At 48.7% G+C, this 22323-nt stretch overlaps 1 protein-coding gene across 3 annotated transcripts in view; it reads right to left on the bottom strand.

Moving 5' to 3' along the window:
• LOC138521875 (E3 ubiquitin-protein ligase TRIM39-like) overlaps positions 1-22323 on the bottom strand; it is a 498159-nt gene that overhangs the window by 16943 nt on the left and 458893 nt on the right. For 2 of the 3 annotated variants that reach the window (XR_011283148.1, XR_011283149.1), the window contains exons 5-6: positions 21210-21322; positions 7812-8362 (exon numbers count right to left, since the gene is read on the bottom strand). Coding sequence is in view for 1 of the 3 variants with exons in the window: in XM_069635032.1 (XP_069491133.1) it covers positions 21210-21322 (113 nt within the window). In the remaining 2 variants the exon portion in view is untranslated. The remainder of the gene's footprint in view (positions 1-7811; positions 8363-21209; positions 21323-22323) is intronic. The other variant, XM_069635032.1, reaches the window with a different exon arrangement.

The following is a 22323-nucleotide window of genomic DNA, read 5'->3' on the forward strand; positions in this document are numbered from 1 at the left end:
TTTCTTTGGAATTCTGGCAGAATCTTTCCAAGAGCCGGGAGAGGACCGTGGTTTGCTTGGAACATGACCGTTCCATTTGAGTAGATGGTGGGCAACTTGCGGCCCTCCAGATGTTTTGGCCTACAACTCCCAGGACCTCTCACTATTGACAATGCTGGCTAGGGTGGATAGGAGATGTTGCCCACCACTGGAGTAGATGCTAATGGTACCTTTTTCTGTTTTTGGAGCATTTTGGTAGTGCAAAGCACCACCATAACGCTGAAACCATTGCTGCAGAGAAAAGAGAAAGAGATGAGGTTTCACAAAACGGTCTGGTTGGCATGGCAACTGGCGATGCTCTACGGATGCAAAGTAAAATGCACCATTTGTTTCCTTAAATGGCCTTCTGCCATTTAAACGAATGATTGTGGGTTTTACATGGAGTTTGCCAATAGGGATTTAGGTTTCATATCACAGGTTTGCTTCTTTAGCAGTGCACAGTGATCTGCATTTGTTATGGGCTCAGCCTCTCCTATTTGCCTCCATTTGCTCTGGCAGCAAAGGCTGCAATTATACATACGCTGTGACGACATCTGTAGGTTGTATGTATAATTGCCGCCTTTTGTCATTGTCGTATAATGCAGTGTTGATCTCAATGTTATTTCTTATAAGGACATCTGTATGTTGTGGTACTGCGCCTCTCCAATGAAATAAGTTGTGAGGACATCTGTAGGTTGCCTTTCATTGGAGAGGTGCAGTGCCACCGACAACATACAGGTGTCCTCATAGGAGATCACACAGAGATCAACACTGCAATATAGGACAAGGACCAATTTGCTTCATGTATACCTTTAGTGCATGTCTACAGTCTGGTAGTTTATTTTCAATTTGACTCATTTCAAATTGCACAAAACAAACGGAAAAGCATTTTGTTTTCCGTTTCAATTTTTTTTCTTCAGTACATTCCTCTCCTGTGCACTAGCATTCCTCCACCTCGCGCGCCTTCATTCCTCCACCTCGCGCGGGCCTTCATTCCTCCACCTCGCGCGGGCCTTCATTCCTCCATTCCTTCACCTCGCGCGCCATCATTCCTTCACCTCGGGCGCCTTCATTCCTCCACCTCGGGCGCCTTCATTCCTCCACCTCGGGCGCCTTCATTCCTCCACCTCGGGCGCCTTCATTCCTTCACAACGGGCGCCATCATTCCTTCACAACGGGCGCCATCATTCCTTCACCTCGGGCGCCTTCATTCCTTCACCTCGGGCGCCTTCATTCCTTCATACCGGGCGCCATCATTCCTTCACAACGGGCACCATCATTCCTTCACCTCGGGCGCCTTCATTCCTTCACCTCGGGCGCCTTCATTCCTTCACCTCGGGCGCCTTCATTCCTTCACCTCGGGCGCCTTCATTCCTTCACCTCGGGCGCCTTCATTCCTTCACCTCGGGCGCCTTCATTCCTTCACCTCGTGCGCCTTCATTCCTGCACACCGGGCGCCTTCATTCCTGCACACCGGGCGCCACCATTCCTTCACACCGGGCGCCATCATTCTTTCACCTCGGGCGCCATCATTCCTTCACCTGGGGCGCCTTCATTCCTTCACACCGGGCGCCATCATTCCTTCACAACGGGCGCCATCATTCCTTCACAACGGGCGCCATCATTCCTTCACAACGGGCGCCATCATTCCTTCACAACGGGCGCCTTCATTCCTTCACCTCGGGCGCCTTCATTCCTTCACCTCGGGCGCCTTCATTCCTTCACCTCGGGCGCCTTCATTCCTCCACCTCGGGCGCCTTCATTCCTCCACCTCGGGCGCCTTCATTCCTTCAACTCGGGCGCCATCATTCCTTCACAACGGGCGCCATCATTCCTTCACCTCGGGCGCCTTCATTCCTTCACACCGGGCGCCATCATTCCTTCACAACGGGCGCCCTCATTCCTTCACCTCGGCGCCTTCATTCCTTCACCTCGGGCACCTTCATTCCTTCACCTCAGGCACCTTCATTCCTTCACCTCAGGCGCCATCATTCCTCCACCTCGGGCGCCTTCATTCCTTCACACCGGGCGCCATCATTCCTTCACAACGGGCACCATCATTCCTTCACAACGGGCACCATCATTCCTTCACCTCGGGCGCCATCATTCCTGCACAATGGGCACCATCATTCCTGCACAACGGGCACCATCATTCCTGCACACTGGGCACCATCATTCCTTCACACCGGGCACCACCATTCCTTCCCCTCGGGCGCCATCATTCCTGCACACCACGTGCCATCATTCCTTCACACCAGGCGCCATCATTCCTTCAGACCGGGCGCCATCATTCCTTCACACCGGGCACCATCATTCCTAACACACCGGGCACCACATTCCTTCACACCGGGCACCATCATTCCTAACACACCGGGCACCACCATTCCTTCACACCGGGCACCATCATACCTTCACATCGGGCGCCGTCATTTCTACACCCTTGCCCTGTGATTCTTATCACTTTGCACTCAGTCCTTACCCCCTTGGCTGTAACTTCTTTCCACCCTTGCGTCGTCATTCCTTCCTCCCCTTTGCGCCGTCAATCCTTCCTCCCCTCTGCGTCGTCATTCATTCCTCCCCTGTGCGTCGCCATACCTTCCACCCCTTTGCGCCGGCATTCCTTCCTCCCCGTTGCGCCGGCATTCCTTCCTCCCCTTTGCGCCGTCATACCTTCTCCCCTTTGCGCCGGCATTCCTTCTCCCCTTTGCGCCGGCATTCCTTCCTCCCCTTTGCGCCGGCATTCTTTCCTCCCCTGTGCGCCGTCATACCTTCCTCCCCTGTGCGCCGTCATTTCTTCCTCTTCTTTGCTCCAGCATTTCTTCCTCCCCTTCACACCTTTATTCCTTTCTTCCCTTTGCACCTTCATTCCCTCCTCCCCTTTGCACCGTCATTCCTTCCCCTTTGCACCTTCATTCCTTCCTTCCCTTTGCACCATCATTCCTTCCTCCCCTTTGTACCGTCATCCCCCGCCTTGTCATTCCTTCCCCCCCTTTGCGCCTTCACTTCCTTCTTCCCCTTCGCGCCCTCATTTCTTCCTCACCTTTGCACCCTCATTACTTCCTCCCCTTTACGCTGTCATTCCTTTCTCCCCTTTGCGCCATCATTCCTTCCTCCCCTTTGCGCCGTAATTCATTCCTCCCCTTTGCACCCTCATTCCTTCCTCCCCTTTGCGCCGTCATTTTTTCCTCTCCTTTGCGTCGTCATTCCTTCCTCCCCTTTGCACCCTCATTCCTTCCTCTCCGTTGCGCTGTCATTCCTTACTCCCCTTTGTGCCATCATTCCTTCCTCTCCTTTGCACCCTCATTCCTTCCTCTCCTTTGCGCTATCATTCCTTCCTCTCCGTTGCGCTGTCATTTCTTCCTCCCCTTTGCACCCTCATTCCTTCCTCTCCATTGCGCCATCATTCCTTCCTCCCCTTTGCGCCATCACACCCCCTTCCTTCTAATGTTGTACAGTGCTCCTGCACTGTTGCTGGCCTGGTTGTCATCTATTTGATTTGTTTACTCTCCCTCGTGCTGCCATTAATTCTTTTTTCCTCTCCCCCACATTGCTTCCTTCACCCCCTGGTGTTGCCCTTCTTTCCCTCCCATGCTCTCATTTCTTACTCCCTGTGCTGTCACTCCTCACTCATTCCCTCCATGATAAATGTACAATGAAATAAACTACAAACGTCAAAACTAGTGGCTTTGCCAATGCTTGCATTTAATCTTTTCCAGATAAAAGCCCGTTCCAGTTTAGACAGCCATTTATCAGACTTTGCTCAGGGGTAGAAAGTGAGCACTCAAGGTTTAGTTGCATGTATTTGGGAGGTGTGAGAACGAGTCCATCATTTGCCCATTCTTTAGAACTGGTGGACCAGCGCCTGTGGGTGCACCAGCGCCTGTGGGTGCACCAGTGCATGTGGGTGCATGGTGAATCTGGATTTTCTCTCATTGTGTAACACTTTCTAGAGGAAGGAGAGGGGGTGATAGCCATTCTTGTATGCAGGGCAGTTTCTAGCCAACTTGGTGCCCAGGGCGAAACACTAGAATGCGTCCCCCTCTCCCTCACGGCTGGCACATGTAGTCTCCCCTGGGGGTCACCTGAAGCTGGCTGTACAGCAGTTCTCCTCTCCTCTGGGAATCACCTGCTGCTGGCTGCCCAGCAGTTCTCCTCTCCTCTGGGAATCAACTGCTACTGGCTGCCCAGCAGTTCTCCTCTCCTCTGGGGATCACCTGCTGCTGGCTGTACAGCAGTTCTACTCTCCTCTGGGGGTCACCTGCTGCTGGCTGTACAGCAGTTCTCCTCTCCTCTCGGAATCACCTGCTGCTGGCTGCCCAGCAGTTCTCCTCTCCTCTGGGGGTCACCTGCTGCTGGCTGTACAGCAGTTCTACTCTCCCCTGGGGGTCACCTGCTGCTGGCTGTACAGCAGTTCTACTCTACTCTGGGGTTCACCTGCACTTGGCGGTGTTGCAGTTCTACTCTCCTCTGGGGGTCACCTGCTGCTGGCTGTACAGCAGTTCTACTCTCCTCTGGGGGTCACCTGCTGCTGGCTGTACAGCAGTTCTCCTCTCCTCTGGGAATCACCTGCTGCTGGCTGCCCAGCAGTTCTCCTCTCCTCTGGGGTTCACCTGCAGTTGTCGGTCTTACAGTCCTACTCTCCTCTGGGGATCCCCTGCTGTTGGTGGTTTTATAGTCCTACTCTCCTCTGGGGGTCACCTGCTATTGGTGGTCTTATAGTACTACTCTCCTCTGGGGGTCACCTGCTGTTGGTGGTCTTACAGTTCTACTCTTCTCTGAGGATCCCCTGCTGTTGGCTGTACAGCAGTTCTTCTCGCCTCAGGGGTTCACCTGCAGTTGACGGTCTTGCAGTTCTCTCTCCTCTAGCGTAACCTTCTAGTGACAGCCTTACAGTCCTACTCTCCTCTAGGGATCCCCTGCTGTTGGTGGTCTTACAGTTCTACTCTCCTCTTTGGATGTCCTGCCGTTGGCTGCCCAGCAGTTCTGCTCTCCTCTGGGGATCCCCTGCTGTTGGCTGCCCAGTAGTTTTGCTCTCCTCTTCAGCTCATCAAACTCCCTCTTGTGTTTCTCAGTCATAGGCGTTTGCTTCCATGCCTTCCTGACCCAATCTAGCATCCCACTTCCTCTCAGCGGTAAGCAAGTCACTCTGGTCTGGTTCCCCAGATGCTGTGATAACTATGTTTGTACAGTGTTTACCTGTCTCCTCCTATGCCACTGCACGCCTTTAGTGTGAGGTGGGCATGAAAGGCTTTGTGAGAGCTGGTGCCAGGCTGTCCAGGTTTATTGGCAACTTGATCTTTGAAGGAGAGGTTGCAGAGGATGTTGAATCCAAGAGGCTGTACCTGGGGGGGTAAGTGGGGGCGTGGGGGGTGAATCCATGAAGTCATTTCCATCAGCATCCTTTGGACTGGAGCTGCTTCATAGATCCCCTGAGGAGGATTAACTCGGTCTGGAGACGGGGTATTGCCAAGTATCACATAGAACATGGGTAATGCCATGGACCCCACATAGTAATGAAGATGACCAGGAGGGTGAGGAAGGGATTGGAATAAAGATGTGAAGATCAGGAGCTGTCAAGCATCATACAGTGAGAAGGAGCTACTTCTGGGAACTAGGAGCTAATACATAGCTTCCCACTAATCCAACTTCCACATGAGATGCACACTATGGGCCTCATTACGAGGCAGGCGGCCACGGAATGAACGGGGCCAGTAAGGGTCCGGGCCCGTTCATTCCGGGCCGCCCTATTCCGAGGTCTGCAGCGGGACCCGCTAAGGAGGTCTGGTCTGACCAGACCTCCTTAGCGGGACCCGCTAGCAGTAGAGGGTGCGAACAACGGGCCCATTATAAACGGGCACGTTGTTCGCACCCTCCCCATTCCCATTGAGCCCTATGGGGAAGTACCGGTTCCGGGTCCCACGAAAGGGATTTACCGAGCCCTCCGAGGTCGGAATGGCCCGGTAAAAACCCTTTCGCGGGACCCGGACCTGGAACCCAGTATGGAGGCAGCCATGCCCTTATTAAGGGCATGGCTACCTCCAAACTCGTAATGAGGCCCCTTGTGTCCACTATATATGACCTATTCTGCTTAAAAGGACTTCCAGCAGTTTACTAATACACCTCTACCCAAATGTCCTAACACACAGTAAATGTCACAGAGGTAGGGTTGTGTGGTACAAGTTCCTTTAACGTTGTTTTTCTGAAATTCAAAGATGTTTATGGGAACAACTAAACCATAGCGTCCGTTTAACGTTTCTTTCACTGCATATATCACGCAGACTGTTAATGTGATGAACTGGAGAAGATATAAGGAGTAAGTGAAGAAAGTGAGAGAAGGCGGTAAAAGGAGCAAAGAGAAACATTATCCAAATTTTGTGCAAATGTTTAGAGATGGTCAGAGGTAGTGGAAGTGCAGGTAGTTAGTAAAACCATCTCAGGAAATAAAATAATGATTTGATAGTTGCCAAGAGTCAATAGTGAGACAGAAGTACAATGCAAACATAGAAAGGAACATATCATTGCACACATGCATGTGCATGTAGTTAGCGCAGCTGTCTAACAGGATTAAATAAAACAAAAATAGAGCTGAAGACCATGTGGTTTGAAAAGATGTCACCAAGAGAGAGAACAGCAAAAAGAAAAATAGAAAACAGTTTTGAAATAAATACTAAGATGTGCTAAAACCTACCAATAGATGTAAATAAACCCTTCCTTAATGTGCCACTAGGGGCCAGTGTTGGCCAGGGAATGGGAAACTAGCACTTACCGAGAAAGATAGTGATTCATAACCAAGTAAAGTGGCTTTCCTGCCATGTAGATTAATAAGTGAAACTCCAAAGGGCAGGAAATATCACTGAAGAAATGACTCCACACCAAGCGCCTATAGCAGGATGTTATATAATAAATATTGCAAATAAAACTAACATTGAGGGATGGGCAAACGCAAGCGGGTGACGTGTGAGCAAAGTTGCTACAGTTTTGCAATATAAATGTGTGAGCCGCATATATGGGGGTGTAGATAGGCTGGGAAGAGGGGGGCAAAGGGCGTCTCAAACTCAGATGGTTGATGTAATGGCATTGAACCCTCTGGATCAAAATAACAGTGCCCCTCCCTTTCAGATACAGGACAGTAACCCCAGCCCCCCCCCCCCCCAAACAGAGGACAGTGCCCGACCCCTCCCTCATTTCTCTCCCCACTAAAAAGAGGCAAAACTACCCCGCACTTCTTAAACATCCCAGGACAGCGCCGAAAGAAGTAATTGCCCCCCCCCCCCCTTTTCAAGAACTTCAGTCCTATCTCCCCCCCCCCTGAAGTAAACTGACAGCTGAGCCCCCATACAACGGACACTGCAAGGACGAGCAGTGCCCCCCAATAAGGACGAGACACTGCCCCCACAGCTCCCCCTTACCTTTATATACCGCTGGCCAGGGCCCCAATCCCCCCGCAGTGCCCCCCTCACAGACAGCACCCCCTCACCTGCAGCCCACCCAGAGCCCCGCCCTCACAGACACAGCTCCCCCTCTTACCTGCAGCCCCCCACAACCCCCACCAGACACAGCCCCATCCTTGTCAGGTTCCGCTGCTGTCAGTCCCCTCCTGCCCCCGGGAGGATCCGCAGCCCCCCTCACAGCCCCCCCTTACCTGCAGCCCTGCGCCCGCCCTCACAGACACAGCCCCCCCCTTACCTGCTGTCAGGCTCCGCTGCTCTCAGCCCCCTCCTGCCCCCGGGAGGATCCGCAGCCCCCCCTTACCTGCAGCCCTGCGCCCCCCCCAGACACAGCCCCCCCCTTACCTGCTGCCGGGCTCCGCTGCTCTCAGTCCCCTCCGGCCCCCGGGAGGATCCGCAGCCCCCCCCCCCTCCTCCATGTTCTGAAGTAGGGCCGCAGGGTGCGGGGGAAGGGGGCCCCGGGGAAGGTGAAGAGCAGAGCCCGGTCCTGAGCATCGTAGACCAAGAGCCTGCCCGCCTCATAGTCCAGGAAGAAGCCTAGGACCCCGGGGGGAGCGCGGGGGGTCAGGGGGGTGGGAGGGGAGGTGAGAGCCTCATATTCATCACACAGGAGCTGCACTGTCCAGACTCCCCCCTCAGGTGATGATGTGATCGCCTCCTTCCTGGGCACAGATTCATCACACACCCCCAGCTCCCAACTCGGGTTGCCCCCCACCTCCACCTCCCAGTAATGCCCCCCGGAGCTGAGCCCCTCCCTCCCCAGGACACAGGGGTGTCTAGTGAATCTCTGGGGGTGTCGGGCAGGTCCTGGGCTCGGGGTCCGCGTCTCACGCTTCTCCCGTCCGCGGACACGATGAGCTCGGGATGAGCGGTGCCAGGATCCAGAGTCATCTCACCTGCAAGAGAGAAGCCCGGCTCAGAAACCAGCCAATAACAGGGCGCCAACAGCCTGTCACTCACACCAACAGCGAGAGCTCAGCCAATCACAGCCTACTGTCCCCAGACAGCTGCAGACCCCGCCCACAGCCCAGGGGAATGCGGCTGTACCTCGATTCTTTAATGAAACCCGAAGTGAACCCCAAATTCAAGAGATAACAGGGAGAGCTCTCCCCCTCCCCATAATTCTCCTCACTTCCTCATTCTCCACCTCCATCAGTCACCTTCATCTCAGGCCCCAGGGGGGCTTCAAGTCTGCAAGGAATGGGGGTTCTGAGGGGGCGATGAAAACGTAGAAACAGAGAGAAGAACGCAAGAAGGGAGGAAAGAGACAGCCAGAGGAGAGAGCAAGAAAGTAAAGGGACAAGCAAAGATAGACAGACGACGGCAGAGAGGGGGGAGAGGGACACAGAAGAGAGACAGGCAGAACGGAGAGAGAGGCGGGTACAAGAGATCTGCAGCGAAGAGAGGGAGAGACAGAGACGAGACAGCAGAGAAGCAGAGAGGAGAGTCGGAGGGAGAGGGACACAGAGGAGAGGCAGGCAGAGAGGAGAGAGTGAGAAGAGGGGGAGACGAGACAGCAGAGAATAGAAGTCGAGAGGAGAGTGGGAGGGACAGGGACACAGAAGAGAGACAGGCAGAGAGGAGACAGTGAGAAGAGAGGTAGAGACGAGACAGCAGAGAAGAGAAGTCGAGAGGAGAGTGGGAGGGACAGGGACACAGACGAGAGACAGGCAGAGAGGCGGGTACAAGAGATCTGCAGAGAAGAGAGGGAGAGACGAGATAGCAGAGAGGAGAGGGACACAGAAGCGAGGCAGAGGGGCGAGATAGAGGCGGGTACAAGAGATCCGCAGAGAAGAGAGGGAGAGATGAGACAGCAGAGAAGAGACACTGACAGAACGGAGAGACAGACAGTCGAGAGACTCAGAAAGGTAGACTGAACAACATGCAGAGAGGAGACCGACTGTGAATGTCGGATAGAAATAAAGAAATATTGCAGATTAAAGACAGAAAAGAGAGAGCAATAATGACAAAGCGACACGAGAGGGAACCACCGAAGATGCAGAGAGAGCGGAACATGGAGGAAAGGATGAGTGGAAGAGAGACACGTGAAGAGGAAGAGAGCAACATGGACATGATGAGAGGCAGAGAGAGGAAGAGAGGAGAGACAGTGAACGGGAGACAGAGGTGGTGGAACAGAGACAGACACTTATAACCCCTCTCATATTATTCGGAGAGAGTCCCACCACCTCGCAGGCAGCCTCGTGATACAACAGAGTGAACTCCTGGAAAATCCCCCCAAATCCCCCCTCCCGCCTTCTCTTCCGACATCTTTACACACTTCACTCCCGGCCAGAGAGTGACCTGCAGCTCTGCCGAGCAAAGGAAGTGAGGGGGTGAAGAGAGAGCACAGAAACACCAAAGAAAGAGACATGCAGTGACTGGAGATCAGAGACAGCGAGAGGTAGAAACAACAGGAAAGATAGAGACATGCTAACACAGAAAAACAACAGGATAGAGAGATACAGAATAACACAGGGAAACAACAGGAAATAGATAAACAGACTAACACAGAGAAACAGGAAAGAGAGACAGACTAAGAGAGAAACAACAGGAAAGAGAGATACAGACTAACACAGAGAAACAGGAAAGATAGAGACCGACTATCACAGAGAAACAACAGGAGAGAGACAGACTAACACAGACAAACAACAGGAAAGAGAGACAGACTAACACAGAGAAGCAACAGGAAAGAGAGAGACAGACTAACACAGAGAAACAACAGGAAAGAGAGAGACAGACTAACACAGAGAAACAACAGGAAAGATAGAGACAGACTAACACAGAGAATCAACAGGAGAGAGAGAGACAGACTAACACACAAACAACAGGAAAGATAAAGACTAGAGGAGAGAGAGTGAAGGCGATAAGGAGAGTGGAGAGGACTTTGAGGCACAGTAGTGGGAGGGGAAAAGAGACATAGAAAGAAGAGAAGCCAAGCAAGAAAGACAGAGACAAACTAACACACACAGAGGAGGAACGGGAAAAAGAAAGAAATAGCAAAGAAAGAGACATGTAGTGTCGGGAGAAGAAAAGAGAAGAAGGGCGGGAAATGCAGGCAAAGAGAAAGAGGCGACAAGAAGAGAGCGACTGGGGGAGACCGGGTGAGTGACAGTGGAGCATGGACAGAAACTTAACCAGGAAGACATAAATGGAAAGACAGAGACAGGCATACAGGAGAGAGAGAGAAAGAGACAGACTGAGACAGAGAATTCCAGCTCAAGAGCTACTACCTTTGTGATCAATGATCAGGGCTCATATGACACTCTACCATTAGAAGGAAATAAGACCAAAGTCTCTGCCTAACATCCTACTAAAAAACAAAACTACATCAAAAGGCTTCCAGTTGCTGAGTCTAATACTCTTTCTACTAGAGGTGCCTCCAGAAATAAAGACAGCATCGGCAGGAACTCCTGTTCACCCTAAAAGCACAGGCTCATTTATACAGACTACAGAGACTATTAAGTGCCAACCATTACCAGAAGATTCCCACATTCTGGAAGTTTTGGAAAACCCTTTTCAAGAGGACAATCATAGGATAACATCCAACGCCATTGCTTCAGACACGCACCCTAACAGCAACACCTACTATCCCTCCATGAAGGGAAATGGTCTTGCTAAATCAGTAAATGGGAAGAGGGGCCTCTACCAACCTCATTCTAATTCGGATGCTGACTGCTTGGCCCTCAAAGCAAAGAGCCGTTTTTATGTTAGTCGGAACTATTATCCAAATCGAACAACCATCTTCCATTTAGTCCATGACCTCATTCCTCTGCGGTGTCTACAAACGGGGGACATCGCGATTGTTGACCTCCTAGAAGACTCGTACTATGCTAGCGCAATAGTTTATTTTCACAATCCCGCTGGACTAGATTGTGTCACGTCACATGATGATAATTTGGGAAAGTTAGGTTATGACTGTTCTATTGTTAAAGCTCCATCTAGAAAGTGAGGTCTGAATCTAGATAGGGGGGTACTGTAATCTAGTAGACCTGTTCCTTTGCTTTCTACTAGACCCTCTACATCCACCCTATGGGAGTCAACCTTAATCGATCAACACTATCTCCCAGCTCACAAGGCAACACTATTACTGTCACCATTGATGCTCTTGGGTTAAGACATGTTGGTGTTCACTCTCCATTAGAAGAGAAAGAAGGGTTGGCTGCTACCAGCTGACAGTGGTTACCTTCAATTCTACATCCACAAAATCCACGCAGATCCTAGCCACACTTTTACCATTTTGTCCTGAACACCCGAGGCTTCTCCCACTTCACTGAACCGGATGGTTTATTAGAGAACATCCCCAATTTCTGTCTAGTGGCATTACAGGAAACCTGCCTCCAGGATAACTTGGAACTCGACGGCCGCCATTCCATTCAACCTATGGCCACAAGGGGACTCAAGGGCGACCAAAAGGAGGATTGATCATTAGTGTTGATAACACTTACCAAATCACCAAGATCAGCACTTCGGGCGACTAAGTGCTTGCTGCTATTATTAATTGGGCCCCGAAGTGTGGCAATACAACTTCTCTATTAATCATCAACATTTATGATTTACTCCTGAGGCTTTATCATGCTAAACGGTCTTTGCCCAGGCGTTTCGCCGGAGTAATATACAAGAGTGAATGACAATAGTGCATCAACTATCAAGTAGGTCTTTGTAAACATCAACATGTACTCAAATATGAAGGTCTTAACAAGAACAGAAAGTGACCATTTTCCCCTCCTCTCCTATTTAAATTACACTGAGCCGGTTCATGCCACCTCACCTACTGGTGACTCTCTGTGACTCATGTTCCTTTCCTATGACCAAGTGTGGCTGCAGGGGACTCATGCCACCTCACGGACTGGTGACTCTCTGTGACTCATGTTCCTTTCCTATGGCAGTGTCGCTGCAGGGGATTCATGCCACCTCACCTACTGGTGACTCTCTGTGACTCATGTTCCTTTCCTATGACCAAGTGTGGCTGCAGGGGGACTCATGCCACCTCACGGACTGGTGACTCTCTGTGACTCATGTTCCTTTCCTATGACCGAGTGTCAGTGCAGGGGACTCAAGCTGCCTCACCTAACAGTGACTCCTGAGATCCAGGAGGCCCTATGGAGGGTTAGAGTTTGGGATTTGTAAATCACAAGTACTCACGTTCACAGGATTTCACGTATCTCCAATCTGAAAGCAAGAAGAAAATTGTGTACAGCGTGAGGAAAGGACTTTTCAACATTTGCGTGAGATGTGTGCGTGTATGCGTCATCACGGCCGTTGAATACGGAAATGCCGCTCGCGTTGTGTCCAGGAACCAACTACGGCGACTTCAGGTGTGGATGGTGCGGTGACACTGCGTGCACGGCCCGGCTCCGACAACACCCTTCTTCCCCGGATTCCTCACGGTAGGTGCTGGAAGGATTCTCCCGATTCCCCCTTGAGGGCTGTGTCCGGACTCTCCAGTGGCGCTTGCGCCCAGGAATGGCTGGGAACCCCCGGACACGGAGAGCAGCATCATCTCCTCCTGCTTGGGGTATGTGCTGTCCATGTGGAGCTCAGGTTGTCAGGACTGTCACCCTCGTGTCGGGGGCTGTGGGTGTCCTGGGGGTGCTCCCGGGCTGCGCAGGATTCCCTTGCAGCTCTGCGCCCCTAGGGCATATGGTAATCACAAGCCATCAATGGCAAACAAGGCCCTTTTTCGGAAGACTGCCATATTGCCTGCCCGGTCTTTTCTTTGATTCAGAGCCAGTGCAGTCATCTTACAAGCATGCAGACATCCGCTCCTCACTTAATATATGATGAGATATTATACTTCATGGCTGAGACTACAGCGGTGTTGTGTTGTGCCCAGGATGCAGTTCTTCCTTTTACTCTGCGGTGGTCACATTGGCACGCCTTCACTGCTCATGAAGTTGGGAAGTTAAAAACTTGTGAGGAATGTCAGTGTTATTTCATTTCCGGCAGTCTTTAGTCCCTCGCCTAGCCTTGTGACCACAAAGGATCTTGTTTACAAAGGGGACTATGGAACAGACTTCTGGTCAAATATGGCTGATTTTAGTACACGTACTCATTACTTTGGCTAGATTAACCACCAGGAGGCACTGCCTTTTCTGTGCTATCCTACACGTATTGTATGTGGATATCCAAATGTTCCTTTACCCATTACCTTTTAACTTTTATTGAAAAGTTGCCATTGACGTGTTCTTAGCCGCCTCAGATGTTTGCATGTTTGCACCATAGTGATGGGGTAGCCTGGTGTGCTGATATTGATGTTCCATGACACTGTTTAGATATTCATGAATGGTATGATCACAGTGCTTTTACATAGTGTATATATATATATATATATATATATATATATATATATATACACATTTGAAGTTACCTTTTCTAGCCTTACTGTATTTGGCACGGTTCTTTTGATGTTGTGAATAGGCGCAAATTGGTTTTTGTCCTATTCTGGTTACTGTTGAGTGTGGGGTGGGGTTTGACTGTATGTTTTAAAGTAGCCATTGTTTGCTATACCTATTCTGTGATTTTCAGTGTGATTCTCGACGGTGGGGTTTCTTCTTTTTGGGGGGATGACTGGGGGTTTAGGTTTTTCATTCATTACTAAATATTGTTATCTTTCTTGGCAGGGTTTTCTGACCACATAGATGTCTTTTATTGCATCATAGGGAGGGGTCCTGGGGATGGTTCTCAATGTTGTTCAATTTTCTTTTTGGGCTGAATAGACTTCACTGTCTTGTTCGTTCTTTTTATTTTTTGCTTATTGTTTTTATTTTTTTTTGTGTTCCTTTTACTTTTGATTTTTTTGATATTCGTAGTGTAACGATGACTTCCCACTTAGGTGGGACTTCTGATGACCTACGTATTATTTCCTGGAATGTGAACAGGATCAATAACCTGCTCAAGAAAAATAAAGTGTTTCAAATGTTGCAGGACATGCATGCAGACATCTGTTTCTTACAGGAGACTCACATGTTGGAGGATGAAATATCTGGGTTGGAAAGGGAATGGGTTGGTGTAGCTGTTGGCTCTTCCTTTACTTCCAGATCAAGGGGGGTGGTCATTTTGTTTCGAAAGAAATTGCCTATGAAAGTTATACGCAAAATTGCAGACAAAGAAGGTCGAATGAATGCGTTGATGATCGAGATTCAGGGGGAATTGTTAACTCTCTGCAATGTGTATGCTCCTACGGTGGATGATGGATCCTTTTTCAGAATGGTGGCACAGACTCTTTTAGAGTTGAATAATACTAATGTTCTGCTTGGTGGTGATTTTAATACAGTGATTGATCCGAAAATGGATAAGAGTCAGAACGGCCGGGTACTTCGTTGCGATTATCATCACCGGGCACTTACCTCGCTTTTAGAGGAACATAGTTTGAATGACATATGGCGTCTAGAGCATCTGGACAAGAGGCAATACAGTTTTTATTCCAGTGCACATGCAGTGTTTTCTAGACTGGTCATGTTTTTCACTGGTGGGACAGTTTCAGACAGTCGGGTCTCTACCGATATCGGTAATATTGTACCGAGTGATCATGCCCCTGTTGTGTTGCAATTGAGACTTAAATTTCAGTGTAAAAGAAGCTTCTCATGGAAAATGAATACCTCTATTCTATTAGATGATGATATTTTGGACCGGATCGTTACTGAAGCTGATTATTTTGTTAGGGAGAATCGCTCAGAAGAGATCAGTGTGGCAAATACATGGGAGGCCTTTAAATGCTGTATGTGTGGTGTGTGTTTAGGGCTGTCTAGTGGTAAACGGAAGAGAGAAGAGGGTAAGAGGCGTGAGCATGACTTACGTATTGGTGAAATTTCTCGGTATCTGATGCTCGATCCAACAGATTCAGTGAAACTTGCTGAATTGAAAAAACTCAAAAAAGAAATGGAAGATTTTTTGTCAATGAGGTCCGAGCGTAGTTTGTTCTACTCTAGGTGTACATATTTTGAGAAAGGGGAGCGTTGTGACAGATGGCTGGCATACCGGTTGCGAAAAAGGATCTCAGAGTCAGCTATAGCTTCTATGATTGACAAGGAAGGTAGAATCACTTTTGATCCAATTAAAATTAACTCGATCTTCCGCGATTTTTATGAGAATCTGTATGGCGATGAAGCTGGTATTACAGGTAGGGGTGAGAGCTTTTTTGGTAATTTGAATTTGCCTAGGATCCAGGATGCTGAGCGTGATCTTCTTGGTGAAATGATAACAATTGATGAGATTAAAGGCGCAATTTCCGGGCTGAATGTGGGTAAATCTCCGGGGCCGGATGGCCTTCCATGTGAATTTTACAGGGTCCTCCCGAACTCGGCTTTGGAACTCCTGAGAGATATGTTTGTGTCGAGCAGAATAGTTGGGTCGTTACCTAAGAGTACTAACCATGCATCGATTTCGGTCTTTTTAAAAAAGGATAAGGATTGCAATCAGCCAGCTAGTTATCGTCCAATCAGCCTTATCAATACAGATAACAAGATCTTGGCCAAGGTTCTTGCTTTACGCTTAGGACAGTTCATGCCGGTTTTGATTGGGGAGGAACAATCTGGTTTCATGAAGAGTCGGCGTACGTCCAGTAATATCAGGAAATTGTTGTTAACCATGGAAATGGCGGACAGATTGGTCGGTGATGCAGCCATCCTGTCCTTAGATGCTGAAAAAGCTTTTGACAGAGTTAATTGGAATTATTTATACTCGGTATTGAGGGAGATGAATCTGGGGGAGGATTTTATTTCCTGGGTAGCTCTTTTATATGCCAGTCCGACGGCTGACGTTAAGACTAATGGAGTGGTGTCGGAACCGCTTTGTTTGAAACGGGGCACAAGACAGGGTTGCCCTTTTTCTCCTCTGTTATTCATTTTAGCGATTGAACCCCTCGCTATTTACATAAAGAATTAAACGAATTTACAGGGCATTGAATGTTGGGGTGTGGTGCAAAAGGCATGGCTTTATGCTGATGACCTCTTGTTGGTGTTGCAGAATTTGGACATGTCCCTGCCATGTCTGATGAGGATTTTGTCGAATTTTCATGATTGTTCTGGATACAAGGTTAACCACCTGAAGTCAGAAGTGTTGCCTCTGTCCAACAGGTGTGATAAATCCCTGGTTGAGGGGCTGGGGTTTACTTGGTGTGATAGGCGCTTACGCTACTTAGGGGTATGGTTGACAGTTCCAGTCTCCCGTATGGTTGATGAAAACATGAGTGTGGTGGTACGAGATTGCAAATTGGTATTGGAAAGGTGGTCTTTACTTAATCTTTCACTATGGGGTAAAGTCAATGCCCTGAAAATGAATTTGGCTCCCAGGATTAACTTTATAACCAGCATGCTTCCTCTAAGAATAAAGTGTAGTTATTGGAAAGATCTAGACCGCCTTGTTCAAGAATTTTTATGGGACAGGAAACCGCCCAGACTTAGTCTATGGAAATTGCAGCGTCCGATTGATTTGGGTGGTCTAGGAGTTCCGAACTTTAAGGCCTACCATTTAGCATTTTCTGCTCATTCTTTTGTTCCGTTTTTGGATGATAAGCTGGACAGTTGGGCGGTGGCGGAGTTGAATGCATATGGGCCATTGGGCCCGGAAGCACTGTTGACCACTAACACAAAGATTCCGGGTGGTAGTTTGTTAACCACGTCCTTTTTGCGCAACTCTTGGATTGAGGTCTTGACATTGCTAGGTAGGGACGCTTTTAAGTGTAAGAATGCCTCTATCTGGCTGAATCCTAGGATTAGAGATAACTGCAGGACAATTTTTTGGCCCAAATGGTTCCTAATGAATGTTAAAAAGGTCTCCGACTTGGGGAATGATGTTCGGTGGCTGACTGCTGCTGAGCTGAGAGAGAGATGGAGTTTTGAGGATTTGCCGGACTCGGCTTATAGACGACTCAAGAGGTCTGTCGGTGAGGTGGACTGGTCTGACTCCTTTGACATGACTATTTTTCTGACGGATTCTAATGGACAGGGAGGTGGTTTAGCCAGTAGGTTATACAAACTTTTCGTGTCGTATTTTCGGAACAATGACAATTTACGGGAAGTGTGGAGCGAGAGAATTGGGTCTGATATTGATCTTGAGGCCTGGCAGAATATATGCGGAAATGTCTCATTATGTTCGCTGAATCTGGGCGAAAGGTCTAGACAAATTAAGATCCTGAACCGTGTGTATTGGTGTCCGGAAACGTTACATAGAAGGGGTATGACTGACAACGCTGATTGTTGGGGTTGTGCTCAGGAAGTGGGATCATTGGAACACATGCTATGGGCCTGCGTGCGGGTCAGGGCTTTCTGGATTGACATTTGTGATGTGTGTGTCAGAATTTTGGGTGAAGGGTGTGTCCTGGACTTTAAGACAATGATCCTAGGGGAAGATTCTGAGCTGGCTGAAGTCAGCTCTCCCCTCAAGAAATGGCTTTTCAGAGCAACCATTGTTGCTAAAAGGTTGATCCTTCGAGGATGGAAAGGTCGGATCCGTCCGTCATTTGAGGAATGGGTTCAAGAAATGCATAGCCTGTCTAGAACAGAAAAAATTATCTACAAATTGAAATGTAAGTTGTCCTCATATGAAAAGATTTGGAACATGTTTAATGATTTCATTTGATCCGTTTTTTTTTCTATTCCTTGTTCCTCTGTACTTTGATGTTGTTTTTTGTATATACACTTGTAAATAAATAAATAAATTAAAAAAAAGAAAATTGTGAAATCAGACAAACCAGCAAGACATTGGAGTATGTTAAATATAATAGATTTATTACCATTAATGAAACTTAAAAATTTCTGCAGGAAATGTTTCTGTAGTAAAAGAAAAACAAGTGATGTTTAGATCCCAAACTTCTTTACTGTAAAACATAACCCAGCACTCCCTGCCCTTCCCCCAATGCCTCCCCTCCAGCTCCCACCACTGCACCCCCACTCCCTGTCCTTCCCCTAATGCCTCCTCTCCAGTTACCACAACTGCACCCCCACTCCCTACTCTTCCCCTAATGCCTCCCCTCCAGCTTGCACCACTGCACCCCCACTCCCTGCCCTTCCCCTAATGCCTTCCCCCAGCTCCCACCACTGCACCCTACTCCCTGCCCTTCCCCCAATGCTTCCCCTCCAGCTCCCACCACTGCACCCCCACTCCCTGCCCTTCCCATAATGCGTCCCCTCCATCTCCCACCACTGCACCCCCACTCCCTGCCCTTCCCTAATGCCTCCCCTCCAGCTCCCACCACTGCACCCCCACTCCCTGCCCTTCCCTAATGCCTCCCCACCAGCTCCCACCACTGCACCCCCACCACCTTGGGTGTCCATTGTCATGTTTTGGCTTTTCCTCCCCGTCACCCCATAGGGGAGGTCACACACCCACAGATCTCACTTTCTCAGAGCTTAACATTCTCAGCACACAGTAAAGGACCAGGGAAAAGGGCATTAAGATCAGAGATAATGCAGCCTCTTTATTGGATCAGGCATATCATGCCACTAAATCTGATAAAAGGACCTCCTATTTTGAACCCAATACTGGCTCAGTGTCCTTGCAAGCAATACTTCGGGGGGATTTAAAAGTGACCTCCGAGGTATTGCATTACCCCCTACCTGTGCATCTCTCAAATCCAAACGATTGCAATTGACTGCATTGGGAGAGTAACTTCATGCATTGGAACAATCATACCCTACTACCCCAACACCACAAGACCTAAAGGTGTTGCCAAGTTTCAGGCTCTAGCCGACCGTGAGGCTAAATTATTATCTGAGCTGGTCCAAGTCTAGAAGTCTGGGAAGCCGATATGCCCGAGACATTGCTGGCCAGACTGTTGTGTCACTAGTACAGTCAGACCTGTATTCAAACTATTCAGAGGCCAAGGGGTCCCTGATGCACCGCTCTCAGGATATAAATAATGTCTTTATTGGCCTTTTGGGGTTCTCTCTACTCTACTCTTATCAGGAAACATGGTCTACTGAGGTGGTAAAGATAAGATATTCAGAATCAGCCCTATGGATAGATTCTCAGAGGCCACCCTATTCTGGTCAACAGGACGACACTAATGTCTAGCCAAACTCTATCAAGGTAGTGTGACTGGGCAGTAAGGCTTAGACTTGGGAGAGTGTGGGGGTGGTGATGGGTTTAATTAAGCACACACAGAGCACTCTAATAACTCAAGTGAGGCAGAATGTATACAAATGCACTACTATTTAATAGGCCTTGAACCAACTCTTATCAATGAAAATCACAGGGAAGCAAAACTACTAACCGTACACTATCAACATATGTACATGCGTCATTACGACCTCCAACACATGGTATAGGACGGCAACAGCCCTTGCAGCCGCGACTGCAGAACCGCTCAGTTTCCACTGCAGGAAGGGGAGGGTCCAAGCCACACATATTCTACCGGATCTGTCTTTTCAACACAATACTTCTGACCAAAATAAAAACTCTCACAACACATTTTTCTTAATGAAAAAAAGGCTTTTGGTATGTCTACTTTTAATATCAACAACCTTTTGATTTATTTTTTCTGCATTATAATCTATATTAAAGTTGTATTACTCCCTTCTCTAAAGTAAAATGGTAAAAGACTGGTTAGCCTTTTATTGTCCCCTTCTAACTTCTCCCCCTCCCCTTCTTTAATGATGATTTGTGTCAGTCCTTCCATTTATCCTTTTTTAGGAGTTATTTTGACGATCTAAATTCAATATTTATGATTTAATTTTCCAGTTCATCTTTTTTCACACCACTATATATTTTGCTAGATTTGATGAGTTTTATGTACAAGGCAACGAGTGCATTATCAGTGAAATGTATATGCATTTAGTTTTTTCATCCAGTCATGGATGACCGGTTCATTTCTTATAATCGACTCCACAAAAAACATGTTTTTTGCTTCTCGAGAACCCCACCAATCAAATACTCATCCAATCAAACACTCATCCAATCATGGTTCATCCAATCAAACACTCATCCAATCATGAGTAGCTGGCATGGACCTCGAAGAGTTAATGCCGAAGCTATCCCCAAGTGACAGAAATGCCCAGACGGCTTGGTAGCTACTAGCAGGACTGCACAAAATCAAATCTTTCTAGCCAGCCTCGGGATTCAGGGTTGCAGTATTCCCCAGTTCTAGGCCACCTGGAAGTGGAAACCTACTCCGCTCTGACCTCCCCCCTCAACCCTCGCACCACACGAATCATCGGCATCAAACAGTTTGACTGCATTTCCCCCAACCTTTCTAACGGCCCAAATAATCTTTAAAATCGCCTTTATTACATACAAGGCTGTGGTAACCCAGCCACACCTGTACCCAACCAAGGAACTGGTCACATTAGGAAGCCAGAGCAATTCCAGATGCCACACCCTGGCAAGACGGGAAATAAATAAATGCCCAAAAGCAAAAAAACAGGAAATCTCCCATTATGCGCCAGCACTGTGGCACACGATCCTAAACCACAACCACACAGCACGGTTATGCCTGCAATTTACGAAAAAACCGAAGACTTTGCCATATAAGGCATTTCTCTAAACACTCGGTCCACCAGGTAATAGCATTCAGGGTATGCGGCTCTCGACACCAAATAGCCAGCCTCACCTGGACTCATACATTGTGACGTTCTCCATTGGTTGCTATCTACCTGTGCGCTATACAAATACAAGAATACCGACATATTGGTTTTTCATTGAGCTGTGCATATTTACATGCATTTCAATTAAATAAGTGCGTTGAGATGGTTGGAAAAGCCTTCCCGATCAACATCACCTCTTGGGTGGGCCTTGACTCATATCTACCTTTTAATTCTGTGAGCTTTTCCTGCAGGTGGGCATGTCGCGTGGTGCTCTGCAGCGTCGTCTCCATTCCAGCGGCATCTTCCTGGGCCTTTAGAGCCTTCACTTCACTGCACCTGAGAATTATAGAAAGATGCTGTATATAACCCTCAGCCTCCAGTGACAAGTGAGAGTAAGGGGGTCTAAACGGTGAGATAAGGGGGGGAAGAGACGCCATTCCTAAAGATGGGAAAGGAAGGCTCTGACTCAACAGGCACAAAACGGAGGGGAGGCACATCCCCCATAAAACAGAGAGGTAGACAGCACCACACGTGTGATAAATGAGAAACAAGAGACCAGCAGGGGAGTGAGGAAGGGCAAAGGAGCCACTACTGGGAGGCACATTCTGAATGAGAGACCCCCGGAGAGCAGAGTGTGGGCTGGGGAATCTCTACACTCTAAATGAGAGACCCCTGGAGAGGAGAGGGTGGGCTCAGGAATTTCGACATTCTGATACATTTTGGTTTGAGAGGCGCCTGGGGAGGAGAGGGTGGGCTCGGGAATCTCAATATTCAGATACATTTTGAATGAGAGACCCCGGGAGGAGAGCGTGCGCTCGGGAATCTCTACATTCGGATACATTTTGAATGAGAGACCCCCGGAAGGACAGGGTAGGCTCGGACTCTCTACATTCTGCCGGCCTGGCAAGAAATAGCGACTATTTTGTGTAATGGTGACTCGTGTAGCATTTGGGCCATCTTGGGTGAAGCAAAGGGATGCATTAAACAATCTATGATTAACCCCATTAATGAGCATGAGTGGGTGGAGTTCCTGGCTCAGCGTAATTCCTTCCCCCAGGGGCCATTGCCTTCTCAGATAGAGTTTAAACCGTCTGGTTTGGTATTTAAGATTACTGAGGAGGGCATATATATGAAAATTAAGAGTTTAAAATCTTTTCGGGCTCCTGGACCCAATGGCTTGGCGGCATAATCCCCATTTTTGGTCCTCCCTACTTGAAATATTATTTGATAAGGTCCTCGCTGAAGGCACAATTCTGATATCATGGCAAACTGCAATTCTTGTTCCAATACTAAAAAAAGTCTCTCCCCTGGACCCTGGTAACTACCGACTGCTATCT

This window comes from Ambystoma mexicanum, chromosome 13, assembly GCF_040938575.1.
Source record: "Ambystoma mexicanum isolate Mex_15411 chromosome 13, UKY_AmexF1_1, whole genome shotgun sequence".
In the NCBI taxonomy this organism is placed as follows: Eukaryota; Metazoa; Chordata; class Amphibia; order Caudata; family Ambystomatidae; genus Ambystoma; species Ambystoma mexicanum.